Below are 23,979 nucleotides of genomic sequence, written 5' to 3' on the forward strand. Positions count from 1 at the left end.
TCTATAACAAGCGCATGTGCAAGGCAGTTTTTTTTCTGTTTCTCTGATGCTCGGATTAAGTTATTTTCTGTAATATATCAGGACAAGAATAAAGCACAAGATGTGGGATGCGACCTGTGTGAGCCTTGATTTAGTTTTCTGCTGCTACCACGAGTCAGGTGAGCTATCCTGTATTTTTTTAACTCTACGTTACACAACGTGCTTCACATATATTTGAAATATGTAGATGTAAGTAATTTGGATCATCAACATATCTTTTGCGACTTCATTGTCTGAGATTTGAAACGCATGGAAAAGCAGCCTAAAGACAATCAATGCAAAGTCGCGCACACACATAAGAGACACGAACGTGCTAGTGGAGTGTGTGTGTGTGTGTGTGTGTTTACAGCAGTTTGACTGATAAATATGAATTTGTAGCTAAATCGTTAACATTGCAAAGCAGCATTTCGCATTGTTTACATTGTTGCTACAGCATACTGTTAACGCTAAACACTGTACATGTCATGATCAATTTTAACAAATAAAAACACTTACAGGTTGTAGTTCACAGCTTCTGCTTTGAGATTTTAGCTGAATCCAGCACTGAACTGGGAGAGATTCTGGAGCTGTTTTGTCAAATCTTGCTTGCTATGTATTTTATAATTCTCTGGAACATAATTAATATTGAACTGTAAACAGACGAAGCTCTGTGGAAACAGCAGCTTTGGACGCAGTTTTAGCTTCATCTCTGCTATAACGTTACAGCGCCTCTGGCCGCGGCCCTTAGCTGCGCAGTTTGTGTGCGCAGTAAACGAACCTTTGTGATCTCACTCGGGGCGGAAGTATTTTTTGTAGTCCCTAAAATTCGTTCATTGTAGGCTTTGCCAAGCTAACTCTTTAAAAACCAAGGTCTCCCTTTGCATTGAACTTAGAACTTTTTACATTCAGAGATGTTGTTTATGTTCACACAGCTACATTACACATCAACTAAAGTTTAAAATATGATATCATAGTGGACCACCCCTTCAATATATTAAAGTAACCACGTACAACAATTCTGCACATTTGACTGATTGCTTGCCTTTATTATGTTACCTATTATTACGTTATACTTTAATAATGGCGATTATTAAACTGATATTCAGCAAAAGAGACTGGGTATGTTTCCTATTTCTTTAATGAAAATGAAAGAGACAGACAGTTACATTACAGGCTCTGTTTTGTTATAAATATGCATACAGTGAAGATGACTGTCACATAAATAGGCTATGTAACTATACGATGCTTTAACATTTTTTGGTGTCTGTTAAGTTGTCAAAATTAAAATAGGCAGTTCCTTTCATCATATATTCATATTTTTGTTAAGATAGTGAAACAACATAGCCAGGGTGATGTGAAGTATTATAAAGTACACTGTTCCCTTTGAAAGATTTACCCGTCGTATCCTCGGGAGTTTCTTTTCCATATCAAACTTGTGAAGTCTGAACTTCAAGGTAAGGATGCAAGACTGCACTTTGAATTGGCTACTTAATATTGAGAAAAAGCCCAAATCAGATAGTGTAATGTCTGCAGCCGTGCCACCAATTTCAGATGTCTCCATTTTCCCCCATCCACACTGATAAGCAGCAACAGCGTTTTAAAAGGAAACGTCTTCAGAGTTTCCAAAACACTCTGTTTTTGGGGCTCGAAAACTCTAGGATAGTGTGAACGGAGTGCGAAAATGTAGCAAAAGCTATGCGTAAACTAAATTTCCCCAATCCTCTCCTTAACACACAAACAGACTCCAATTTCAAAACAATGGCCCAAGCTTTGTTTCTCTGCACAGCCGAATGTGACCCCAGCAACCTCTTCACACCTCAGCCTAAAGATGTGTATTCTCCAAAAATAAATCACCTCTGAGTGAATGAATGAATTACGTGAACACACTACAGTCTCTAAAAGAGGCCATTACATTCACATAAAGCCAGTCATTTGAGAGAGAAAAGAAGTGTGCAGTTCCTCATGTCTGCGTTTACCTGAAATGGAGTCAAAGTCTCCATTACTGCCGACCCATCTGAGAGAAGATCACAAGGGCATCAAATCAATAAAATTAAATAATGTAATTCAGATGAATATCCTGGCAGATAGTGTTTGTTTGCTAATGCATCGCAAATGTGAGGAGACGGATCCAGAGCATTCGGGGCCTGATGAGAATAAAAAGCGAGGCCATTACCACGCCATGTTTTTAAAGGCCACCATCCATTAAAACAGGCTTCTGCTAACACTGGGTATCATCCAAACACGGCGAAATCAATTCTCCTGCTGTCTCAGTCTGCTTTGTATTATAAATTGCTGTTGGATTTCTATTAAGCATCCAGATGAAACAAAACAGATGACCCTATCAGTTTTCGCCTTCTTCCTTCACTCAAATCAAGGCCAAACAAAAAACACATTTTTGTTTACGATCCAAAAGACACACACTGAGGTTACTGACAAGCATCTGTATCCACTGGGAATAACGCAATGGGCAAATGTAGGCACTTTATAGTAATGAATTGGACTTACCCTCGGCCAATGGTGAGAGGAGGACAGCAGCTACTAAAACGCCAATGACGATGATCGTGAAGGTGCTTTTCATCATGAAGGTCGAGTTGTGGAACTGTATGGCTGTTTTGGTTGTGATGTACTGCACCACTTTTGAATTACTGAAGTATCCAATCAGTTGTGAAGATGAATGGACACGGTAAGAGTATGAAGACTTCTCTAAGGCCTCTTTACAGTCTCCTCTTGTGGAAAACCCTGTAATAAAGAGAGAGACACTTATTAATTTCTGAACAATCATGATGTACAAAAGACATATGCAATATTGACATTTAAAGACGACACTACCTGACAAAATTATTGTCCTCTATATAAGTTTTAGGAACAACAAATAATAACTTGACTTCTAGTTGATCATTCGGTATCAAAAGTGCCTAATATGAAAGGCAAAGGCCTCTAGGTTACACTTATTTTAACAAAATAAAATATGATCATGCCTTGATTTTTAATTATTTAATTAGGACAGTAAGGTCTGACTTTGCTAAGACAAAAGTATTCTTACTTAACAGAAAAAATGTACATTGTAGAATATAAAGTCTTGCTGCAGTGGAAAAATAATTATTTTGTATGACTCCTATGAGCTTGGAGGACTGCATTCATACAGCTCTGCAGTGACTCAAATAACTTATTAATAAAGTCATCTGGAATGCAAAGCAAGCGTTCCTGCAGGACTCCCAGATTTTATCAAGATTCTCTGGATTCATCTTCAATGCCTCCTTCATCTTACTCCAGACTAGCTTAATAATGTTCATGTCTGGAGACTGGGCTGGCCATTCCTGGAGCTCCTCGACCTTCTTTGCTTTCAGGAACTTTGATGTGGAGGCTGAAGAATCAGAAGGAGCGCTAGCCTGCTGAAGAATTTGCCCTTTCCTGTGGTTTGTAATGTAATGGGCAGCACAAATGTCTTGATACCTCAGGCTGCTGATGTTGCACTCCACTCTGCAGATCTCTCACACGCCCCCATACTGAATGCAACCCAAACCATGATTTTTCCTTCACCAAACTTGAATGATTTTTGAGAGAATCTTGGGTCCATGTGGGTTCCAATAGGTCATCTGCAGTATTTGTGATGATTGGAATGCAGCTCAACAGATGATTCATAAGAAAAATCTACCTTCTGCTACTTTTCAAAATGATTAACTAAAAGTCAAGTCATTTTTTATTGCCTGTACAACTGGGATCTTTGACAAGGCTTTGGTCAGATAGTGTATATTAACAATAATTATAGAACAAGTTTTTGAGCTTTAAAAAAGTGAATTAAACCCTTTAAGCGGAGTGTTTTTTTGTTGGTACTCTGGCTGTTATGGATCAATAAATTTGACACTTAAACCATCATTAGATGGCGTCAAGTCTTGTCTGAATGAGTGATTAGTTCAATAATTCATTCAAATAATTGTTTTGTAAAAGTGCTGGTGAAGATGAAAGATCAAGATCAAAGCTGCATTTTCATTGTGTGTCATGAGTTTATCATAATATAATGGCTCTTTCAGTACAGTATAGTATGGTACAAATTTATTTCCCTTTCCATTGCTTTAAGTCCTAAAATAGCAAATCATACAACATTTTGGGACTGTTTCACAAGAATACCTAGCACAACAGTACAGTAATTAGGGCATACTCACACTATGCTATCCGAACAGTGATCAGGCTCGTTTGCTGTATCATTAAAGAAGTTTGGGTGCTCTGAATGGGGCTCAGGCATGGTTTACTTAACCTGGCCCAGTAGGAAGAGGTGTGCCTGAGCGTGATTCACTTGGGCTTTAGGGTGGTACACTTATGTGTGAGTGTAAAACGCGCCAGAGTCCGAAACTGAAAGCGAAACGTAGCTTTTACGGGGCCGTTTCATTTGAATTAATTAATCATTCTTACTGTTTAATGATTGCAAACCCCCTTACTGCACGACAGCTGTGCACCTTCAGCAAACCTAATATCTGCAGCAGGAGAACTTTATGGTTGTTTATGAGCGTGAAAAGTGGCTGATCTGTTCGGCGAAATATTTGACTTCGTGTCACTGCATATTAAAATCTCCACTGTAATGAGCGAAAGTGCTTACTGAACAGCGCATCATTGATGATGCAAGCATGCCCAGGCCCAAATGTAATGCGATTCGATTGAGACAGGAGGGGAACAAGCGTACTTTGGCCTGGTTCAAGGCAACTGTACATAGTGGGAGTACGCCCTAAAAGTGGGGCTAGACTCGCTGCTGAACACTACAGGTTTAAAGAGAATCATCATTAGCAAGTGCTATAGGGTGAACAACCACACAGAAAAGACTATTTTTAAAAACAACTAAAATATGACTTGCAGTAGCTATGTTTCCATCCACCTATTTTTATGCGAATTTTAGATATGCACATACATCTTTTTTTTTTTTATCAGATGTTGGAAATGGTAAGATGCGCAAAAGTTTTGAAAATGTGCATAAAACGTGCGCATAACAGAGTAGGATAAACTTTTTATTCAATAAGAAAAGATGTGCATAAACTACGATTGAAATACTTTTTCAGAACAAATTCCAGTATTCGCTTAAAAAAAAAAAGTCATGTGATAAGGTTACAAGAGATCATGTGATGATACAAATGTGTGTGACTGGACAAACCAGCAGGCTGAGCACAATGTAAAACATCTGAAATGTTATTTTGGTCATTCTAAAATGCCTTTCCCATTTCAGTACTCGTGATATTATATCATAAATACCTCCAGAACTGTCAAGAGTGTCTGTGTTCCGCGTCTCACACCTTCAACTCCAACATGCCTTCAGTGCATGTTGGCATAGTCTTCTGAGTCATTAATTAGATAAAGAAAATATTCACACAGCTTCTCCTAGCGCAACAAATTCCATTTTTAATGTTGATATTTGGCGCCAGTTAAGCAGGAAATGATGATTTTGTTCTCTTTAACTGGTTGGATGGAAACGCTGCTTTATTCCCACGTCTTTTATGCACGTCTTTTTTGCACATAAATTTAATTCGCATTTTTGAATGGAATCATAGCTAATGGTCAAAGAAAGGCTAGTCTCTTCTTGTGATACAAAGCCACATGCCAAAAAGCAAGAATGTGATCGGTTGTATGTCCTCCGTAGCTCTTCATGGGGCAGTTCACTTGTTGCATCTAACCATGTAGAAATCATGAAGTGCTTCTCTATTTGCGTGTGGTTGCCTCTCGCCTAAATTTAAATTAATGAATTTGAGTGTGTTACAGATGCAATATACAAGTGCCCCGTATGACTTTCTCCTTAGTAAGCAGTAGTGATGTTGGCAGTAAAAATGCAAGCCTGATGAAGATGACCTGTACCAAATTATACTGTACTGTACCGTACTGCTTAGTGAAAATGAGGCATAAGTAATATGATTGAAACAGCAAAGAGAACTAAGTAACCTTAGGGAACCTTGTAGTCCTACATATCATCGAGGCTAAGGAAAAATTGCACAACATCTAAGGCAAATGCAATTGGCAAATGCTGCTAACATTAGCCTGGATGTCCACTGTAACTCTTCTCAATGCATGCTGTGCCAGCTTTCGCATGGCATCAGTTTACCCAATCAGTAAACATTTATGTCACTAGTTCCTATTACGCTGGATAAGACTGCTCTAAAATAGGAGCTTATTTAGTTCCTCCAAACGGTGTTCCTAGAAGTAAAATCATTCTCAGTTCCTGCAGTGCAAGCACCCTTTAAAAATAGTTCTTCTGCTAATAGTTCTAAGAACCATGAAAAAATATCCTACTGTTCCACTCTTTTGAATATCTTGCTTTATGCTCCTAAGTCAAGGTTTGAGCAAATGATGACAGAAATACATTTTTTGGAGTGTCCCATTCAGAGGGCTGATGTTGGGTTCTGTCCAGCGTTAATAACATAATGTGTCTGCTCTCTCTTAGCTCCTGCTTGTCTCGATGCAATTAGTGGCTCCCAGAGGCTCCGCGGGACTGGGGGCCTGAATTAACAGGCACAGAGAGGGGGCCGGTGTCTGTCACTTTTCATTTGGCCAAGGGGGACAAAGAGCCCCGACCTGCGCCCTACTTTTCACACTTCCCTGACTCCTGGGTAATGGGGAAACAAAAGGCGGGGCTCCCGTGGCTCACAGGGACCCCTTAGGGACCCCTTAAGACAGACTGGATCCCTCTACACACAGGACCACAGGGCAAGGGATGGAGAGATGTGACCAGCAATAGGTTTCAACAACTCATTCTTTCCCACATCAATTATTAAACTGGCATGCTACATTCTAAGGAAGAGCAATAAAATATTCTTTTTCCACTACTACTACCTATTATTATTAGGGAAGCTCTGATCAATCAGCCGGTCAACGGTATTGGCCGATAATCACATTTGATGACTTAATTGGTATTCACTGATCTCATGAACCGATAGCAAATGTTTGTGTTTGTTGGAGATGAGTAAAATATTTGAATGATCTTGCATGTATTTAGGCCTTTTTAGAACAGAACTAAATGTTCAGTGCTTTTGACAATATTGCAAGTTCACTGAAACCTGGTTGGAAATATTAGATAAAAAAAAAACAAAAAAAAAAAACGTAAAACTTATATTTTTTCACTTGAATATTTAATAATATAACTTCTTGTAATGTACTTAATGCAATAAACAGTAGTTTATAGATCTACTGCCCTTTAAGTAAAGAAGTAAGGGATTAATAGGTTTGCATTTTAACTTCTTTTGCAGCAACTAGCACTCTAAATGTTTTCTTGATTGAGATATGTTGCTTCCAAATTGCATTGTTAGTTATTTTTTTTCCCAATTTGTTTTTTGACATGTTCACACCTGCTAATAAATAGTAGTATTTCATAAATGTACTATAATACACATTTGTTTTTATTATTTCATTATCACTATTTCTCATTATTATTTATTTTAATATTTAAATATTTATTACATTTTATAATGTAAATATCAAAACATTGAATCAATATATGAAATCCACTACTAATGCTCTTATTTGTACTATTACTATTATTATTTATTCATAATTAATATCCAAAATTATTTATTCAATTAAACTACATTAAAAACAGTACTGAAACTCACACATATTTACTATATATATTTAATAGAGCAAATATTCTAGTGATGTAATCAGTTATAATAGCAACTAATTTTCTTCATATTAATAATATAAAATCATAATAATACAGCCATTATTACATGACAAAAATATTACACTTTTAAATATTATTAAAGTGTTTAATATTATTAAAAATATACATACAACATTTCTTTTTAATATGATTCCGTTTTTTAGTAAATGTTTGTTTGACAATTAAATCAGCAATTTAAAAGCTAATTAAAGTTGTATTTATATTAGATTTGTAATAATAAAAAAGTATATATTAAATAATACTGCACTATAAATGTTTAATAAAAAAGGCTTAACAGTTAGAACAGTAGTTATTTTTTAATTACATTTAAAATTTATTCAGTCATCAACTAGCATTCATAATAATAATAATAATTATGATGAATGTGATTAGATCACTCATACTCATGGATGGGTTGGATCTTGCATTAAAGCCTGTAAATAACCAGACTGAAAGATTCACTCTGAAGTTTTGCCTTGAGAGAGGCAGAAGTCTAGTAAAAGCATGTCAGGACTAGCCTGTGTGGAAAGCTTCAGGGCCCGAGGACAGGAAGTGTGCTGACAGAGAAAGAACAATCCAATCATAAAGCCTCGACACTTACATCTGTGAACGAGATCACTTCACCAGTCACAACACAGAAATAAAGTGAAATATACACTGCAAGCAAAAACTTTGGGATCAGTATGATTTTTAAAAAGTTTGAGGTAATGATGCTGAAAATTGGGTTTTAAATTACAGGAATAAATTACATTTTAAACTACATTTAATAAAATAAATAAAGATACTTATTTTAAACTGTAATAGTATTTCAAAATGTTTGAGAAATACTGTATTATGGGTAAAGAGAATAGCCTTCTTAAATTTGCAGGAAAAGAAAAAAATTCAGATTTTTCATTTTTTATTCAAATCACAAAGTCCCGGCTTGGAAAAATCCATTTTATCTTGTTGTTAGAAATCAGAATTACTACAGATGTGAATCTGCAGTGACACAAAGTTTAATACCAATAACAGAGTTTGAAAACTGGCACCAAGCAAATCTCTGCAGCAGATGGAGCACTATTAAATCAGAAGCCAAAGATGCCATAGAGTCGTGCAGCTAAATGGCATAATTTATAGTCTCGCTGAGAATTCCTTTAGAGGAAAGCTCCTCATTAATTTCCTTTGAATGGATGAAAGAGCAGAGAGACGAGGGCGAAAGGTAAAGCAACTGTAGCCACCATATAGAATGACCACACCTTATAGCAAATCACTGAGGCATGGCATGTGGTTTCTGGGAAGGCATTCCCACCATCGTCAATCATATGATGCTTGAAAGGGGAAGTCACTCTGGAGACAGAAATCTGAGGAAGAACAGAGTGAGCTGTGTGTCACTCGCTTCCCCAAAGATAATGCTGCTTTGACAGGGCCTTTGAGTATCTTTGTTTTTTCAGCTAAGTCCATTTCATAGAAGGAAAAGATAAGCGCAAGATGCCAAACATCCCCTTTCAGACAGGTTTTGGAAAGGCAGGTGAACAGATGAACAGCAAAAGGGATCACGCGGGATATCCTGTTAAAGGGATTGTTCACACAAAACTGAAAAATGTTGTCTTTATTTACTCACAGATCCAAAACTGTTTTGACTTGCTTTCTTCCCTTGAACACAAAAGAAAACACAGTGAAGAAAGATGGAGACCTGTAACAATTGACATACATAGTATTAGTTTTTTCTACTATGGAAGTCAAGGTTACAGATGTTCAGCTTTTTTCAAAATATTTTTTTTTTTGTATGTTCACCAGAATAAAGAAACCGCTTGAGGTTTAAGTCTGTGGTCTTGATTGATGCACATGCTGAAAAATTGCATACAAAACCAGAGTCTTATGACAAAAAATAAAAAAATACACAGAGCAACACTGAAGAACATGATTTTATCCAGAATTAGCAGTACAATGTTATGATATTAAATTACATATGCTGGCTCAATAAATGAAAAATAAATCACTATCGTTTTAAAACTATTGTTTTAAGGCAATCATTTTTAAAGGATTACAGTCTTAATTCAAACACAACATTGTTTTATTCATAATTTTTATCAACATGATAACTAAATCAACTAAATAAAACAATTAAATATGCTCACAGTTTTATAGTTACCTTTATATATGTTATATATTGTTCTATATATATAGGCATTGGACAGTAATAGATTTTGACGGTATGATAAACTTGGATAAAAATATAACAGTTTAACAGTATAACAGTCACGGTATTGTGATGTTTTTTCCCCCCTTTGAACATAATATATTTTATTTTAAGAAACATTTTAAATATTTTGCAGCAGTAAACATGTCAGGCCAAATAATTCAAATTATTCATTGACTTCAGATTTCTTTACAATGTCCAACTGCATCTTCTCTGCTGGTAATACTGTTGTCCTAAAAAAAAAAAGAAAAAGAAAAAAAAAAAGTCAAAAATTTTTTTTTTTTACATAAACCATAGGAAAGGTATAGCAGAAAATTTTGGCTGTTTTAAAACCTTGACTTTTTCTAATCGTGATATACTTTAAAAACAGTTTCATCCCATGCCTAATATATACACTTTACAATTATATCTAATTAAATAAAGGGTTACACATAACCTTTTTGGTCTGGTCAGACTTGGATAGGCATGGGACGATAACCGGTTTCAAGGTTTACCACAGTTAGGAAAAGTCATGGTTTTAAAGCCGCTAAAATTTTCTGTTATACCGATCTGAAGTTTTTTCTGAATGTGTTTGTAAATAAATCTGTGTTTTTGAAACTAAAGGTAGCAGATGTTGTTTATTTATTTTAATTATTTAGGCTTTGTTACAAAATATTATAAATGTTTTCTAAAGTAAATTATATTTGTTAAATTGGAAAAAAGTAGTTTTTTATTCAGACATGTAAAAATAAATTATTTTAGAGTAGTAATCACAATACAGTAATACCGTGAAACTGTAATATTTTTATCCAAGGATATCATACTGTCAAAAACTTATACTGGCCTATGCTTAGTTGTGAAAGCTGTCACAAATGTGCAAGTGTCGAACATCTGAGTACATAAACAAATCAAATTAAGTATACTTTAAAGCGTATTCTTGAACAAGTAAAAGTCAATTAAGTAGACATGGGCCAAGATTCTAACGATATGGTAACCTTGAATAAAAACATCACAGTTTCAAGGTATTGTGATTATTGCTCTAAAATATATTCTTTTTAAAACGTCTGGATAAAAATCTAAAACTTTTTCCCCTTTGAACACAATTTGTATTTTATTTTCAGAAACACCTAAAGTATTTTGGAACAGTAAACATGTCAGGCTAAGTAATTCAATTGAATTATGACTTTTGCCATCTTCATTAGATTCGAAAACACTGATTTTTTTTACAATTTAAAACGGTGTCTTTGGATATCTTTTCTGCTGTTTTCCTAAAAAAAAGAAGAAAAAAAAAAACAAACAAAAAAATTTTAATTCGTACATATACTGTTGGAACAGTATAGCAGAAAATGTAGGGTTTTAAAACCTTGACTATTCCAAACCGCGGTATACCTAAAAAACGGTTATCATCCCATGCCATATCATCCCATAGTGTAAACGTTTGAGATACGGAACCCTTAGCTGAGGACTAAAATAAATAATAAAAAAGCAATCCAGTGGGTTTATCAGGATGTCATGAAGTGTCCTAGACATTTTGTCAGATGGCATCCACAATAACACACTATTAAAAATCCGTTGTGTGATCGATAACTGTGCCAAAATTGGGGTAATGTAGTTATTTTGATGAATAAAATTGAGCACAATAAAACACTTAAAAAGTTATAAAAACTGAAAAAATAAACAGAATTCAGGAAAAATAAATCAGAAATAGATAAACGATGAAACTGATTTCATAGGGCCTTAATTTATAATCTAATTGGATAAAACATGGTGATTCCATCATAAACAATTATCAACCTACAGCAAAAAGGCATAAACAAGTTGCACTTTTAAAACCAGAATGTCTTAAAAGAGGTAATCTAACAATGACAGGACTGAAATGTGTCCATCATCTCCATGAAGTGTTTAGAAAAACAAGACAAGCCCTGCTCACCCCAACACACTCAAACACAAACATGCTTTTCGTCAACACGGAGCATGCTCTCTAACTGGTAGATAGAGTGAATGTGGTATGTGGATATGTGTGCTGGCATGCGTTTCCCTGGCCCCTCCTGGGGGCCCCTCCTTGCAGGCAACCCAGTGCCTCGCCTGCCTCTCAAGTCACGCCGGCCAGCAGGGAGAGCAGACTTCCTGGCTCCACTCTCATTGTTTGCTTGGCTGCTTCTGAGGCTCATCCAAGGCTGGATTACCATAAGAATACTGAAACGTTCCTGCAGAGCAAACCTCCTGCTGCACTTCTTCTCTCCTGTCCTCCTCCCCCTGCTCTATCCATCATTCCACCTCTTCCAATCTCTCAGTCACGCTCTGCTACCAGCACTGCCTGCCTTTCGCCTTTTCCTCTCACATCTACAGCCGCCTTCAGTTTGTATCTGTGGCTTATCTGATGTCTGAACAACCCTCAAGAGACACAGAACAGGCTAATGGAAATTTAAAAGAGGGTTATTGGAAAACAAGACCATACAACTGATAGTAATGATACTGAAAAGGTGCAAGAGGGTAAAAATGAAACATCTGTGGGTAAAACTGAGTGGAAAGTGCAGAAAGTTGAAGGGAAGGAAATGGGGCGGAGGTTTGAGGCGCGGGACTGAAACCAGACAGCTGTGGGTTCAAAAACACACTGATGATGCTGTATGTGGTTTTCTGACTCATCCTGCTCTACCAAACACCCACGTGAAGGCCATAGTGATGCCATAGTGGTTGACACATATTTACAATTGTTTGTCACCAGGGCTTCACATTAACTTTTTTGATCCCCAGCCATTGTGGCTAGTAGATTTCCAACATTACTAGCCACGTGCCTTTTTCACTAGCCGCAATTTTATTATTGGGAAAATATATTTTGTATGCTTAAATTTGACTTTGCTATAATTACTTAATTTAGATTATGTGTTGTGTCCACATGCCATGTGTTGCATATGAGCTTGCTTAATGTGCATGCGCTAATGCGTTGTGTCACATTGCAATTAGTTTTTTTTCACATGATTTTTTTTAGGACTCAAAATTAAGGTTTTACCAAATTTATCTATCCTGGCTAAAGGTCCCATGTGACCAACTACACGTAAATGGAGAGTTAATCTCATATTAAAGCAATATTTTGGGTAAAAAAAAAAATAAAGAAGAAAAGAAAGAAAAAAAACATAATTAAACAATATTATTAAAAATACCTGTAAGCAAAAGAAAGCAGGTAAAAAAAACATACCATGTGTGATCATGAAAGATGATTAATGTTAGGCCTGATAATAATCTGTTCGATGAATAATTAAAGCAAAAGCAGAGTCTGCTGCCGGTTACAAAAGGATATATTAAAAATACATCAAAGGGGAAAAGTTGTCGTATTTACCCAGACAATTTAAAAAGAGCATACATTAAAGCAGTAATCACAATAGTGTGAAACAGTGATATTTTTTTTATCCAAGGTAATCATACCGTCAGAAACTTATACCGGCCCATGCCTACTGGAAATATTATGACAGAATTGTATGTGAACTTTTTAATTTCTGGCTTTTTTTTAATTTTCTTTTTTTAATACTATAATTTTAATACGACATTTTCAAAGTATAAGAAATTGTACAAATTTCAACTGTAAACTATAATATGAAAAAAAAATGCAATGTGAAGGGATAAAAGTCTTTAAATGTTTCAATTATAGCATATGCAGTGAAATTAACATTTCAAAACAGGTAATTAAAACCAACTAGTGACATTCGATTGAGGCAGTATTGATTTATTTAGCATTTGATGTGTTCAATCAAGTGCACTAATAATAGTTCTGAAGAGCAAAAGTAGTCATTTAGAATGGAGAATTCAAAACTCAAATATAAATGTTACATGGCATGATATAATGTTTTATTCTCGTCTGCCAGCCATTTCCAGCCTGGTCTTAGCTGGTTAGACTGGGAGATGACTAGATAAAATCAGTTTGACCTGCCTAGCCAAAGCAAGCTGTGTCTAGCTCAAATCAGGCTGGTCAAGCTGGTTTTGGCTGGTCCTTTTTCAGCCTGACCAGCTAAGACCAGCCTGGAAATGGCCAAGACCACTTTAAAACCAGGCTGGTTTACCAGCTTAGGCTGGTTTCAAGCTGTTTTTTTCTGCAGGGTTATTATTAATAAGAATAGCTAAATAATAGCCTATTCTTTATAAAAAAAATAAAAAAAAACCCTTATTGAAAAAGTCTAAGCATCGAATTTACTGGGATTTATCTTTCAAAACTCCAAATCTGCTTTTCCTCTTTATAACAAAAAACTTCCATCGATCCAAATGTCTAGACAAGAGCCAGACTACAAGCTGCACCGAAACTAACCACTTCAGAGAGTCCACCTCTAGCCTCACTTTAACATCAATGAGCACCATGTCAAATAGCAGCACATCACAATTTAATTTTACAATCATAAGATTTACTCACACAGAAGACACACTTTTCTAAAAGTAAGTAAATTTGTCTGAGAGAAGTTGTGTTAATGGTGGTTCAGATTTACTGCCATAAACACTCTCTGTTTGGACGTACAGAGCAGATCCTGGGAAACTTGTGCAGAGGCTGCTGTGGGTTCACAAGACGGCTAGATCCATTCTAGTCTGTAATTACAACATTGAGCTGAAAATAAGGCTTTGTTTAAGCAGATGCACACGCTCCAGCACATTCCACAATCAAATGTAACTTGATTCTCCAGAGAGGGCTTCACGTCACTGAGACATATGGCTGAGAGGTTCATTTCTGAAAAACACAGCCGAAGGCCCAAGCTCAGCCCAACAATCACAAATCTGGAAACTGGACAAGATATGCTCTGACCGTTATACATTACACTATTGTACAAAGGCACAGTGCCAGTTTTTTTTTTTTTTTTTTGTGACAAATGTGACACCAGAGAATGTGTAATGGGACAAATGTTTTGTTTTTTTCCATTGTTCAAAGTCATTGTTATGGTTTCAGAAAAACATTCTAATCAAAATCCTAATAATCAAAGCTATCATATTTACCCTGTCATATTACAGGAACAAATAAACTTGTGAAATGTATTAGAATTGAAAACAGTTATTTTAACAGTAATAAGATTTGCAATGCAATAAACAATTTTTACTTTATTTATTTTTTAAAAGATGTTGCCTTAGTGAGCATACGATAATTGTATCAACAACACTGTACGTGTATTTGGACTTCACTGATTTTCATATGACTTGACTATAATTATTTTATTGGTCAGTCGATATTTTTAGCAAATGAGATGAACACAGAGTTCAGTGTATTTGAAATCAAACAGACAATTGTTTATGTCACACAGTAAACAAGTTAACTAGTCACTAGCATAGCTGTGGTGCATTTGGTGCTGATATATTTGGAAAGGTTGGCCAAATATGAATCATTGTGAAACTTTTGGGAAAGGATACATCAAATGACATATTCTATTCTATTCTATTCTATTCTATTCTATTCTATTCTATTCTATTCTATTCTATTCATAAATGATATAAATATACAAAACACACACAAACACTAAACGAAAACGTATAAAATAAATGACTGTCTTTAGTCTAGTGGCCTACAACAATTATTGTCGATAATAATACTTATATTTTTACAATGTGCAAGAAGTTATGGCATTCATACATATGAACACATCCTGTAAGTCTATAAAGCATTCCCTATATGATAATGCCTATTGAAATGTAGTTTAGAATTAAAATCAAGTTAAATTACAAAAACTAAAAATTGCCTTATTAGATATGTAGTCACATATACCTATTAGAGATGCTCCGATCAGGATTTTTGCATCTGATACTGAATACTGATACCTTGTCAGCTGTTACAGAGTACCGATTCTGATGCATTATAATGCATTAAGCACATTTTCCCTTCAAAAGTATGATACCTAAGTGGAGATCTCTCCTTACCCAAGAGAATAAATTAAAAATTCTGCATATAATCCCTTAAGCTTGTCTCATAAAAAATAAATAAATAAAAATTGGTCAAAATTTTTTTACTAACAATTCAATTTGGAAACATTGCAAACTGTAAAATGGCCTAAATACATGCAGTAACTGCTATATGTATAACATGGGTGCGCACTTGCATCTTCTTCTGCTTGTAAATGCATAAACAAACATTTGCGTTCGGTTCATGAGAGCAAGTACCGTTTGAGTCATTGAATGTGATTATCGGCAAATAGAGATCTCTGACCGATGTCCTAAGAACTATACAACAAACAAGAAGTTAATCCTGTTGAGTTTCAATTTAGACAAAATAGGCTAATTTTCGGTTTTGCAAACAAAACTATTTCTGAAACAAACTGCAGAGCATTTGTGCATTGAGATCAACATCGCAGTAGGGTTGGGCGATGCTGACCAATTTGGCATTGTATGATGTCTTACGTGAAACATCGCAATGGATGATGGCATCATCGTCGTAGGCGGTGGTGAATTGTTTATTTATAAATAATTAATTAAGTTATAACGAATTAATTAATCATTTGTAGCCTACAGTTTCAACTACCTGACCAAATCATAAACAAATAAAGATAAGTTACATACAAATTACCACCTTTCAATCACTTTTTCCCCGGGACTCTGGCATGAATAAGCAGAATGATGTGTCATTACAATGGCTTCGAAAAACTTGATTGATAAAATAGGAGCACAACCAACAACAAGCAACCAACAGTCTCTGAGATTTTTGCTAAAATTACTAAGTACAAGCGTAAAAGTGACAGATTAAAGCAGTGTACTGATGCTGTGACACATTACTTGATAGATTCAAAGGACTGAAGAGTCGTTAGATAGAGATACGATTTAAAAGTCGTTAGATAGAAACAAGATTAAATAAATATCTTGTATAATACTTATAGTGAGACGCGATCCAGGGGTATATCTTTGATAAACTGTCTGACGTGCACTGCTCTCTGGGGTGACTGCTAGACTTCAGATTCAGACTCGCACATAGCCCTGCACTGCAATACATGACAGAGAGAGTGTGTGTGTGTGTGGGGTCATGTCATGTGTGTTTTAAACGGTATAGTGTGAAAGGGGGGCTTTTCAGAATTTCTAGTTGAAACGCCAGTGTGAACGGGATCGTATTCTTTTTCAAATGCAATTTAAAACTAAGCCGTATTAGTGTAAAGGGCCTCCGCGCCCACACTAGCGTTTCACTCAGCGTTTCGGAACAGCTCTCCATCTACACCAAAATGCTGAAAACGCACATCACGTGACCACACACACACGCACTCAGGCATGCGCTGCAGCCTATCAACCCAGATGAGAGCTGTGCTCGTCCGAGCATCAAGGATCTAACGCTGAATCTAATCTCACTATATTTGTTAAACGTCATATTTTTTCTTGTTGTCTCTATCCAACGACATATTCCCCGACTTTGGTCTTTTTAATCTATGACTTGTTCTCAGGTAACGTGTTTTGACTGAGCCCAAAGACAAGTTAATGATTAATGTAACCACGTACATTCTGTATATTGACTGATTGCTTGCCTTAATTTCCAATAATGTATAAATTTATTGTACATTATACTGTTATAATGGCCATTATGGATTATTAAAACTGATATTCAGCAAAAGAGAGGGTTTCATATTTTCATTAAAAATGAAGAGGAGGCAGTAATGTTATAGGCTCCCTCTTGTTTTGAATACGCATACAGTATAGAAGATGCTCATATATGCAGCACAACGCCTCAACCTTTTCTGCTGTCTGTTAAGTTGTTAATATCAAAATGAAAATAGCAGTTCCTTATATCATGTCATTATTAAGATATAGTGAAACAACGTAGCCAGGATGATGTGAATACGGTTATAAAGTACACTGTTCCCCTTGAAGATTACCCAAAATGTCCTTGGGAGTCTGTTTTCCAGATCAAACTTGTGAAGTCTGACCTTCAAGGAGAGGATGCAGAACTGTGTGTGTAGGCTACTAATATTGAGGAAAAAGCCCCAATCAGAGAGGTGAATGTCTGCAGCACCGCTTCTGTTTTCAGATGTCTCCATTTACCCCCATCCACACTGAGACGGAGAAGCAGCGTTTTAGAATGGAAACGGCCTCTTCAGTGTTTCCAAAACGCTCTGTTTTCTGCGCTCGAAAACTCCGGCCCAGTGTGGACAGATGGCCTAACCGTAGCAAAACTTATGCGTTTTCAAACTAACACGCATTAGTGTAAACGGGGCCTTAGTGTGAATTTTTTCACAAGCGGTTTTCTGCTGCGATGGAGTATCGCGATGCTGGCTCAGCATCATGATTTCTATCGGCCATCAGTGATTGACGATAGCATCGTCTATCGACCTGACCCTACATTGCAGTATTTTGTTCCGGGATGAATCTTTTTTTTAACTAATCATTTGAGTAAATGATTTAAAGATCCATTTATAAATAATCACTCGTTTCATTTATAAATGAATTAGCCATTTTGAATGTTTGAGAAGTTGACAAATACTCGTTAAGACAGGGATTTTTGTTGTAGTAATAATTATGTAGCACAAATTGAGCTACTATAGCTCTTTAAAAACCTTATAGTAAATGAACGTACAGGAGCCACAAACGCTTGGATATCACTTAGAATGTCATTTCCATCCAATTTTATTTTCCTTTCTGCATTTTTAAATCAGAGTAGTGTTCCCTACCCATGGAAGGTCATCTGAGTTCCACCAATCTACACATTTATGAGTGTGAAATCCTGTCTGACAGATCAGAGACCACAGTGCTGACCTTTGCAAGCCAATTCTTTTTGGATACGAAGAACAAAATCCATATTACTAAGTGGCTAGTCCCTTTGTGTATAGAAACACATGTCATCCAGCTGGCAAGTGAATGTGACATTGCCCCCTTTCCCCAAAAACACTAAGTGCAAATTGTTTTGAGCTGAAGGACGTTACCCTGATGAGCAAAGCATGAAAGAGCACTTCATGCAGGGCTCTCCGATGTCTCCAATCCTCCAGACAGGACACTTAATGGCTGCGGCAGGAGATTCCTCTGTATCAAACAGATCCTTTTCACACTCTGCAGAGCCCGTGCTGCCAGAATGTCTGTTCCTGCATGAGCTTACAAATCAAGATGTCTGCCACAAGGTGTTTAAAATGATGCTATTTTTTCTTGCTTATCCACATTGATTGGAAAGACAGACTCTGGGATTGCTGGAGACTTGTTGTCTTATCGCTGTTGTTTTGAGCTGCTGTCTCTCAAAAGGCAGTAGGGCATGGCATATAAAGGAAAGAGATGCTATATTTTCTATTATCTGCTCTCAAATTCCATAGCTGTTGGATAACAAAAGAGGTTTTATCATCTGTGGCAAACTTTCTACCTGTCCTGTAGAGGAAGTTTGGTTTAAGCAGAAACTTTTTGCCCAATGACTGACTGGTGGCTTTGTTTGTCCCGCTTTGGTATGTTTGGTACTGAAATGTGGTATTAACAGCACAAAAAAATGCTAAAATATTTTAGTGGAAAGATTTCATAACTGTATAAAATGCAGTGCTCAACCGATTTCTCGAATATAAAAGTGTGAAATAAGATATAGATGAATCAAACTGAAATTATGCTTGGTTGAAAACTCAACCCAAAAAATAAATACCAGGTTTAAACTATTTAATTCAATTAAGCTTTATTTATATAGCGTTTTTACAAAGTAGATTGTGTCAAAAGAACTTAACATAGAAATCCTAGTAAATTGAAACTGTCAGTCCAGTTTTCAGAGTTTAGTTTAGTGTGGATTTTCACTGCTGAAAGTCCAAACACTGAAGACCAAATGGTCTTGGTACTCTCTGTACTCTTGTGTGCATTATTGTTTTTGTTAATTTGTCATTATGTTTCAATTCACTAGTTTTATTTATTTATTATTATTTTTTATTTTTATATTTTAGTTATGTCATTTGAATGTTTATATGTGTGTATGTATATGTGTATATACATATCTAAGAAGTGTGTGGCTGTGGAGAAAAAAAATCTAACCATATTTGGAAAAAAACAAAAGTTTAGAAAGAAGATAAGCCAGGCTTAAAGCAAAAAAATGAAAAATAAATAAAAAATTATCGTTTTTTTTTTTAAAGAAGGTTACCTTCAAGCTAACCACTGTTATTTATTTTTTATTTTTTCCCAAACTCTGCAATATAGGCCATACATAGCCCAATCTGTTAAACTTCTAAAAGTCTATAATGTTACAACTTTATACAGAGTTTACTGCTCTTTTACTCAAAGTTGTAAAGTCTTTGTTCCCCATTCAAACAGTGAAATCTGGACACTCTCATTCCAGATCCAACAATCAGTGAATTCAAATAAACTTTTAAAAGTTAAATTTTAGCCAGAAATAAACAATAATTTGTCTTTGTAAATCACAAACCATTCTGTCTAATTGAACCATTCCAGTTCAAATTTTTTACTAAGCTCCAGTAACTGGCATGGATTGTATATAGGATTTTTCCAGCATACACAGATTACTCAGACTATATAAAAAAGACACATACTTATATAAACAGTTCCAAACAGTGGAATAGATCACATAAAACAGGTGTCCGAAGTATTTCTAACAAAACTCAGAGTTCGCTGACAATGTCACTTTCCATTATGCCCCATGTGCATATTTAAAAGATTTCCTGCTTCTGAACTCTGCAGATGTTCGCTGGCATGTATGAAATATTCCATGCCCAATCTCAAAATAACTTCCTTATATGTGTGTGGTCTGAGTGTTAGCGTAAGTCAATAAAGGAACGGATTGGACTGAGCAAATTGTATGTGAATCTCAGGCAGCGCAGGCTCAGTTTATGAATGCGAAATTGTATGGCAACAGGGCAGTGTGTTTGCCCAGAAACCACAGTAACGAAGAGGCTGAAGGAACACGCTGGAAAACTTTAGAGCTGCCCACAGGCGAAGGCCCTGTTTAAAGTCTGGCAGATCACACGGCCTCGTTCAGCTCCACATCCTTTGCAAACATGTGGCTGCAATTGAGTGGAACAGCCCCTCCCTCCAGCCAGCCGTCCCACCAGACCCATGTAAACATCCCAGGTCCATACGACCCTCTGCATCATGGACTGATTGACCCATGCCTCTGAGCGACGGCTAAATGTGCACTATAGGCTAATCAAGAGTAAAGTCCATAAGTACCTGAGAAAATCCCAATGGTGATCCCGTCTATGTGGTGGTATGGAGTTCTGATGTAAACACAGTTCTCATATGTTGTAGGTCATTAATGCGATGGAGGTGGGCTGCAGGGGAGCTGGATTCTGACAGACCAATCATGCACCAATAATTATGAGACAGGAAACCCACTGATTGCGTAGGTCTGTCTCTGTCTCAGACATAGGGTTAAGGGTTAATCTCTGGGCTTCAGTAATCAAGGTTGCTGCATGATCCTTCTTTCACCATGAAAATACAGCCAAAAGTGGAGGAAGTCAGGAAAAATTGCAGCATTTACTAATGTAATTCGCTATGGAGTGAGTCTTTGAAAAAGAGGTGACCCTCTGGTAACAGAGAGCAGAACGCTCCAACCATTTACCGGCAGTTTAATTTCACAAAGCCTTCTGGGAAATATGACAAACGCTGATTTACAAGTATAAAAACCCACAGATCAAAGGTATAGGGCATAAACTCAATGCTAAAGTGAAGGGGGTATCATACACCAGCACACAAGCAGCAGCAGCAGCAGGTTCTTACCTGACAGGGTAGCAAACGTTGCAGTACATGATGATCCAGTGTACTCATCAGTGTCAGTATTTACAGAGTCCTTCTGTCTTAAGCTGAAGCCACTAAATCCTGTAAAAACCTAAAAATGGAAAAGCAAAGATATATATTTAAGTATTATATTACATGTTGAAAACTGAGAAGGTAATTTAGCCATAAAAGAGCATTATCAAATGATTTTACCTGAAATTATGGATATAAAGCTCTTTTTAATCTGAAAATTAAGATGAAGGGCTGCACAATGTTGAAAAAAATGTAACATTGCAATATATATATATTCCTCCAAAAACACTTACAATATAGTAAATTATAATCCAGACTAAATATTGTGCGTGCTTGCGATGTGACTATTGTGAATGATCACATTGGAATATCGATGCTCAAATGATATATTGTGCAGCCCTATTAAGACTAGTATTTCTTGCCAATACAATCACAAGTGAAAAATGCTAAATACATGTATAAATGGGGTCTAAAACATTTCAAGCTTTGAGTCCACTTTGGAAAACTTCATGTCCTGGCAGAAAATACATTTGATTTGATTGTTTTTTATTGTGGAGACGCTCATGTGGTTAAATCAAAACAACAAGACCACCTACTCTCGGCCTACTGACCAAACACAAGATTGTAATACAACTTGTAGTGTGAGGAAAAAGTACCCAAACAAGCTATTTGTACTAATGTTCTTGTGTCAAATGACAAATACTGCGATCGAAATCAGTTTACATTCACACTGTATTCATTTGCTTGCTATTTTGTTATGTTATATATGTTATATTGATTTGTTCAGTCATTGTGCACCAAAAAAAGCGTAAATGATATACAAATTTAACTGAGAAAAAAAAATGCAAAATGCAAGTAATCAGTACTGCAATACTCTACATTTACATTGAGATTTAAGGGATGCAACCTGATTTTTTTTTCCTAATCACTGTGGCGCATGTCTAAGTGTAAAGAATAATGGGAAAAAATGTGTGTTAACTCAGTGGTTAGCACTGTCGGCTAACAGCAAGAAGGTCACTGGTTTGCTTGGGTTTTCCCCACTGTCCAAAGACATGCAGTACAGGTCAATTGGATGGAATTAGTTGTATGAGTGTGTGTGTGTGTGTGTGTGTGTGTATGGGTGTTTCCCAGTACTGGGTTGGGTTGAATGCACATCCTGCAAAAAATAAATAAATAAATAATGCTGGAATAGCTGGCGGTTCACTCAGAGATTAGGCCGACGAAAAATAAATTAATGAATGAAATTGAGGATGTGGGTATTGCACTCAAATATGAATGCAAGCTTGAAGCCGATTATGAGTTCAATAGAGGAGCCTTAGAGCCAGGACACACAAATACAACGCCAAACAAGGAGCGCAGATGAAAACAGACGTTAGCCAATAACAGTTGGGTCTCACTCATGTGGATGGTAACCTACTGAAGAGTGATTGCGTGGATCTGCGGCTGCATCTTAAGACAGGTCTTTCTGCACCCACAGGGGGCAGTAATCTCATATTTTAATCAGCAAAGGGAAACCAGAACTTAAGACGCACACACAAACCATAAAAAAAGGATTTAGTACCATTATCACAGTAATTGTCATTTTTGGATTTGTCAAAATTGGATTTGCTCATGTAAATATGTCTGCTGACATCTAATAATCCATATTGTTTGCAAATATTTGATAAATGCTGAGAATTTTTAACTGTTTACTGTAGGGCTGTGCGATTAATCAAAACTGAATCGCAATCGTGATTTAAAATGTTGTGATTAGCGAAATCGCAAGAGGGTACAATATAAAATGTATTTAATTTCTCCTGCCCAGAGCAAATGCGTGATTACTGTCTATAGCCCCTTTCACACATACAGACCTTTCCGGAAAATTACCGGCAATTTTCCGGAAAGGTTGTATGTGTGAACAGGCCCTTTTTGAAAATACCGGTAAATTCGTTCTGCCTATTTTCCGGAAAGAGAAGTAATTTGCCGGAATGCTGCGCTTTATGAATGCAGAAGGAAGATTGCTGGAAAGAGTGCGTCCACGTCTAGAACGTGCTGACGTGAGATGCATGCTTTAGCCAATCAGAACAGTCAGACGCATTCACGTGCGCGCGGTTTATGAGAATAAAAGCCTTTGAATATTTTTCCAGACACCTTTAGCTGCTAGATGTTAGTCAGATAACGTTTCTATGTTCCTTCTTAATGCTAACTGTGTAAATAATTATCGATAAAATGTTTATGATAATCCGTTGTTTGTTTACCTTCAAGCTTTGCGTGTGCCCGTGAGCGCCCGAGAGCGCCAGCATACACACATATCATGAACATCTCGACATGCGAAAGTGTTCCTCTATATGTTTTCATTGCAGTTGTACTCAATACTGATCCATCCAAAGAGTTTGTAATGTAGTCAAATGTTTACAAACACAAGCGCAGCCGTTTAGAGGTCATTTCTGGTTAATGATGTCAGAATTTACCGGCATTTTGAGAAGGATGTGTGAATGCTTTTTTCCGGAAAAATTCTGTAAAGTCCTCGCCTGTG

At 36.4% G+C, this 23,979-nt stretch overlaps 1 protein-coding gene across 2 annotated transcripts in view; it reads right to left on the reverse strand.

Annotated features, from left to right (window-relative positions):
* Window positions 1-23,979, reverse strand: part of bmpr1ab (bone morphogenetic protein receptor, type IAb) — a 70,253-nt gene that overhangs the window by 28,576 nt on the left and 17,698 nt on the right. Inside the window, exons 2-3 of one of the 2 annotated variants that reach the window (XM_073917566.1) lie at window positions 21,435-21,543; window positions 2,440-2,757 (exon numbers count right to left, since the gene is read on the reverse strand). Coding sequence is in view for 1 of the 2 variants with exons in the window: in NM_001004585.2 (NP_001004585.2) it covers window positions 2,524-2,599 (76 nt within the window). In the remaining variant the exon portion in view is untranslated. 2 annotated transcript variants of the gene reach the window in all.

This window comes from Danio rerio, chromosome 12, assembly GCF_049306965.1.
Source record: "Danio rerio strain Tuebingen ecotype United States chromosome 12, GRCz12tu, whole genome shotgun sequence".
Taxonomy (NCBI): Eukaryota; Metazoa; Chordata; class Actinopteri; order Cypriniformes; family Danionidae; genus Danio; species Danio rerio.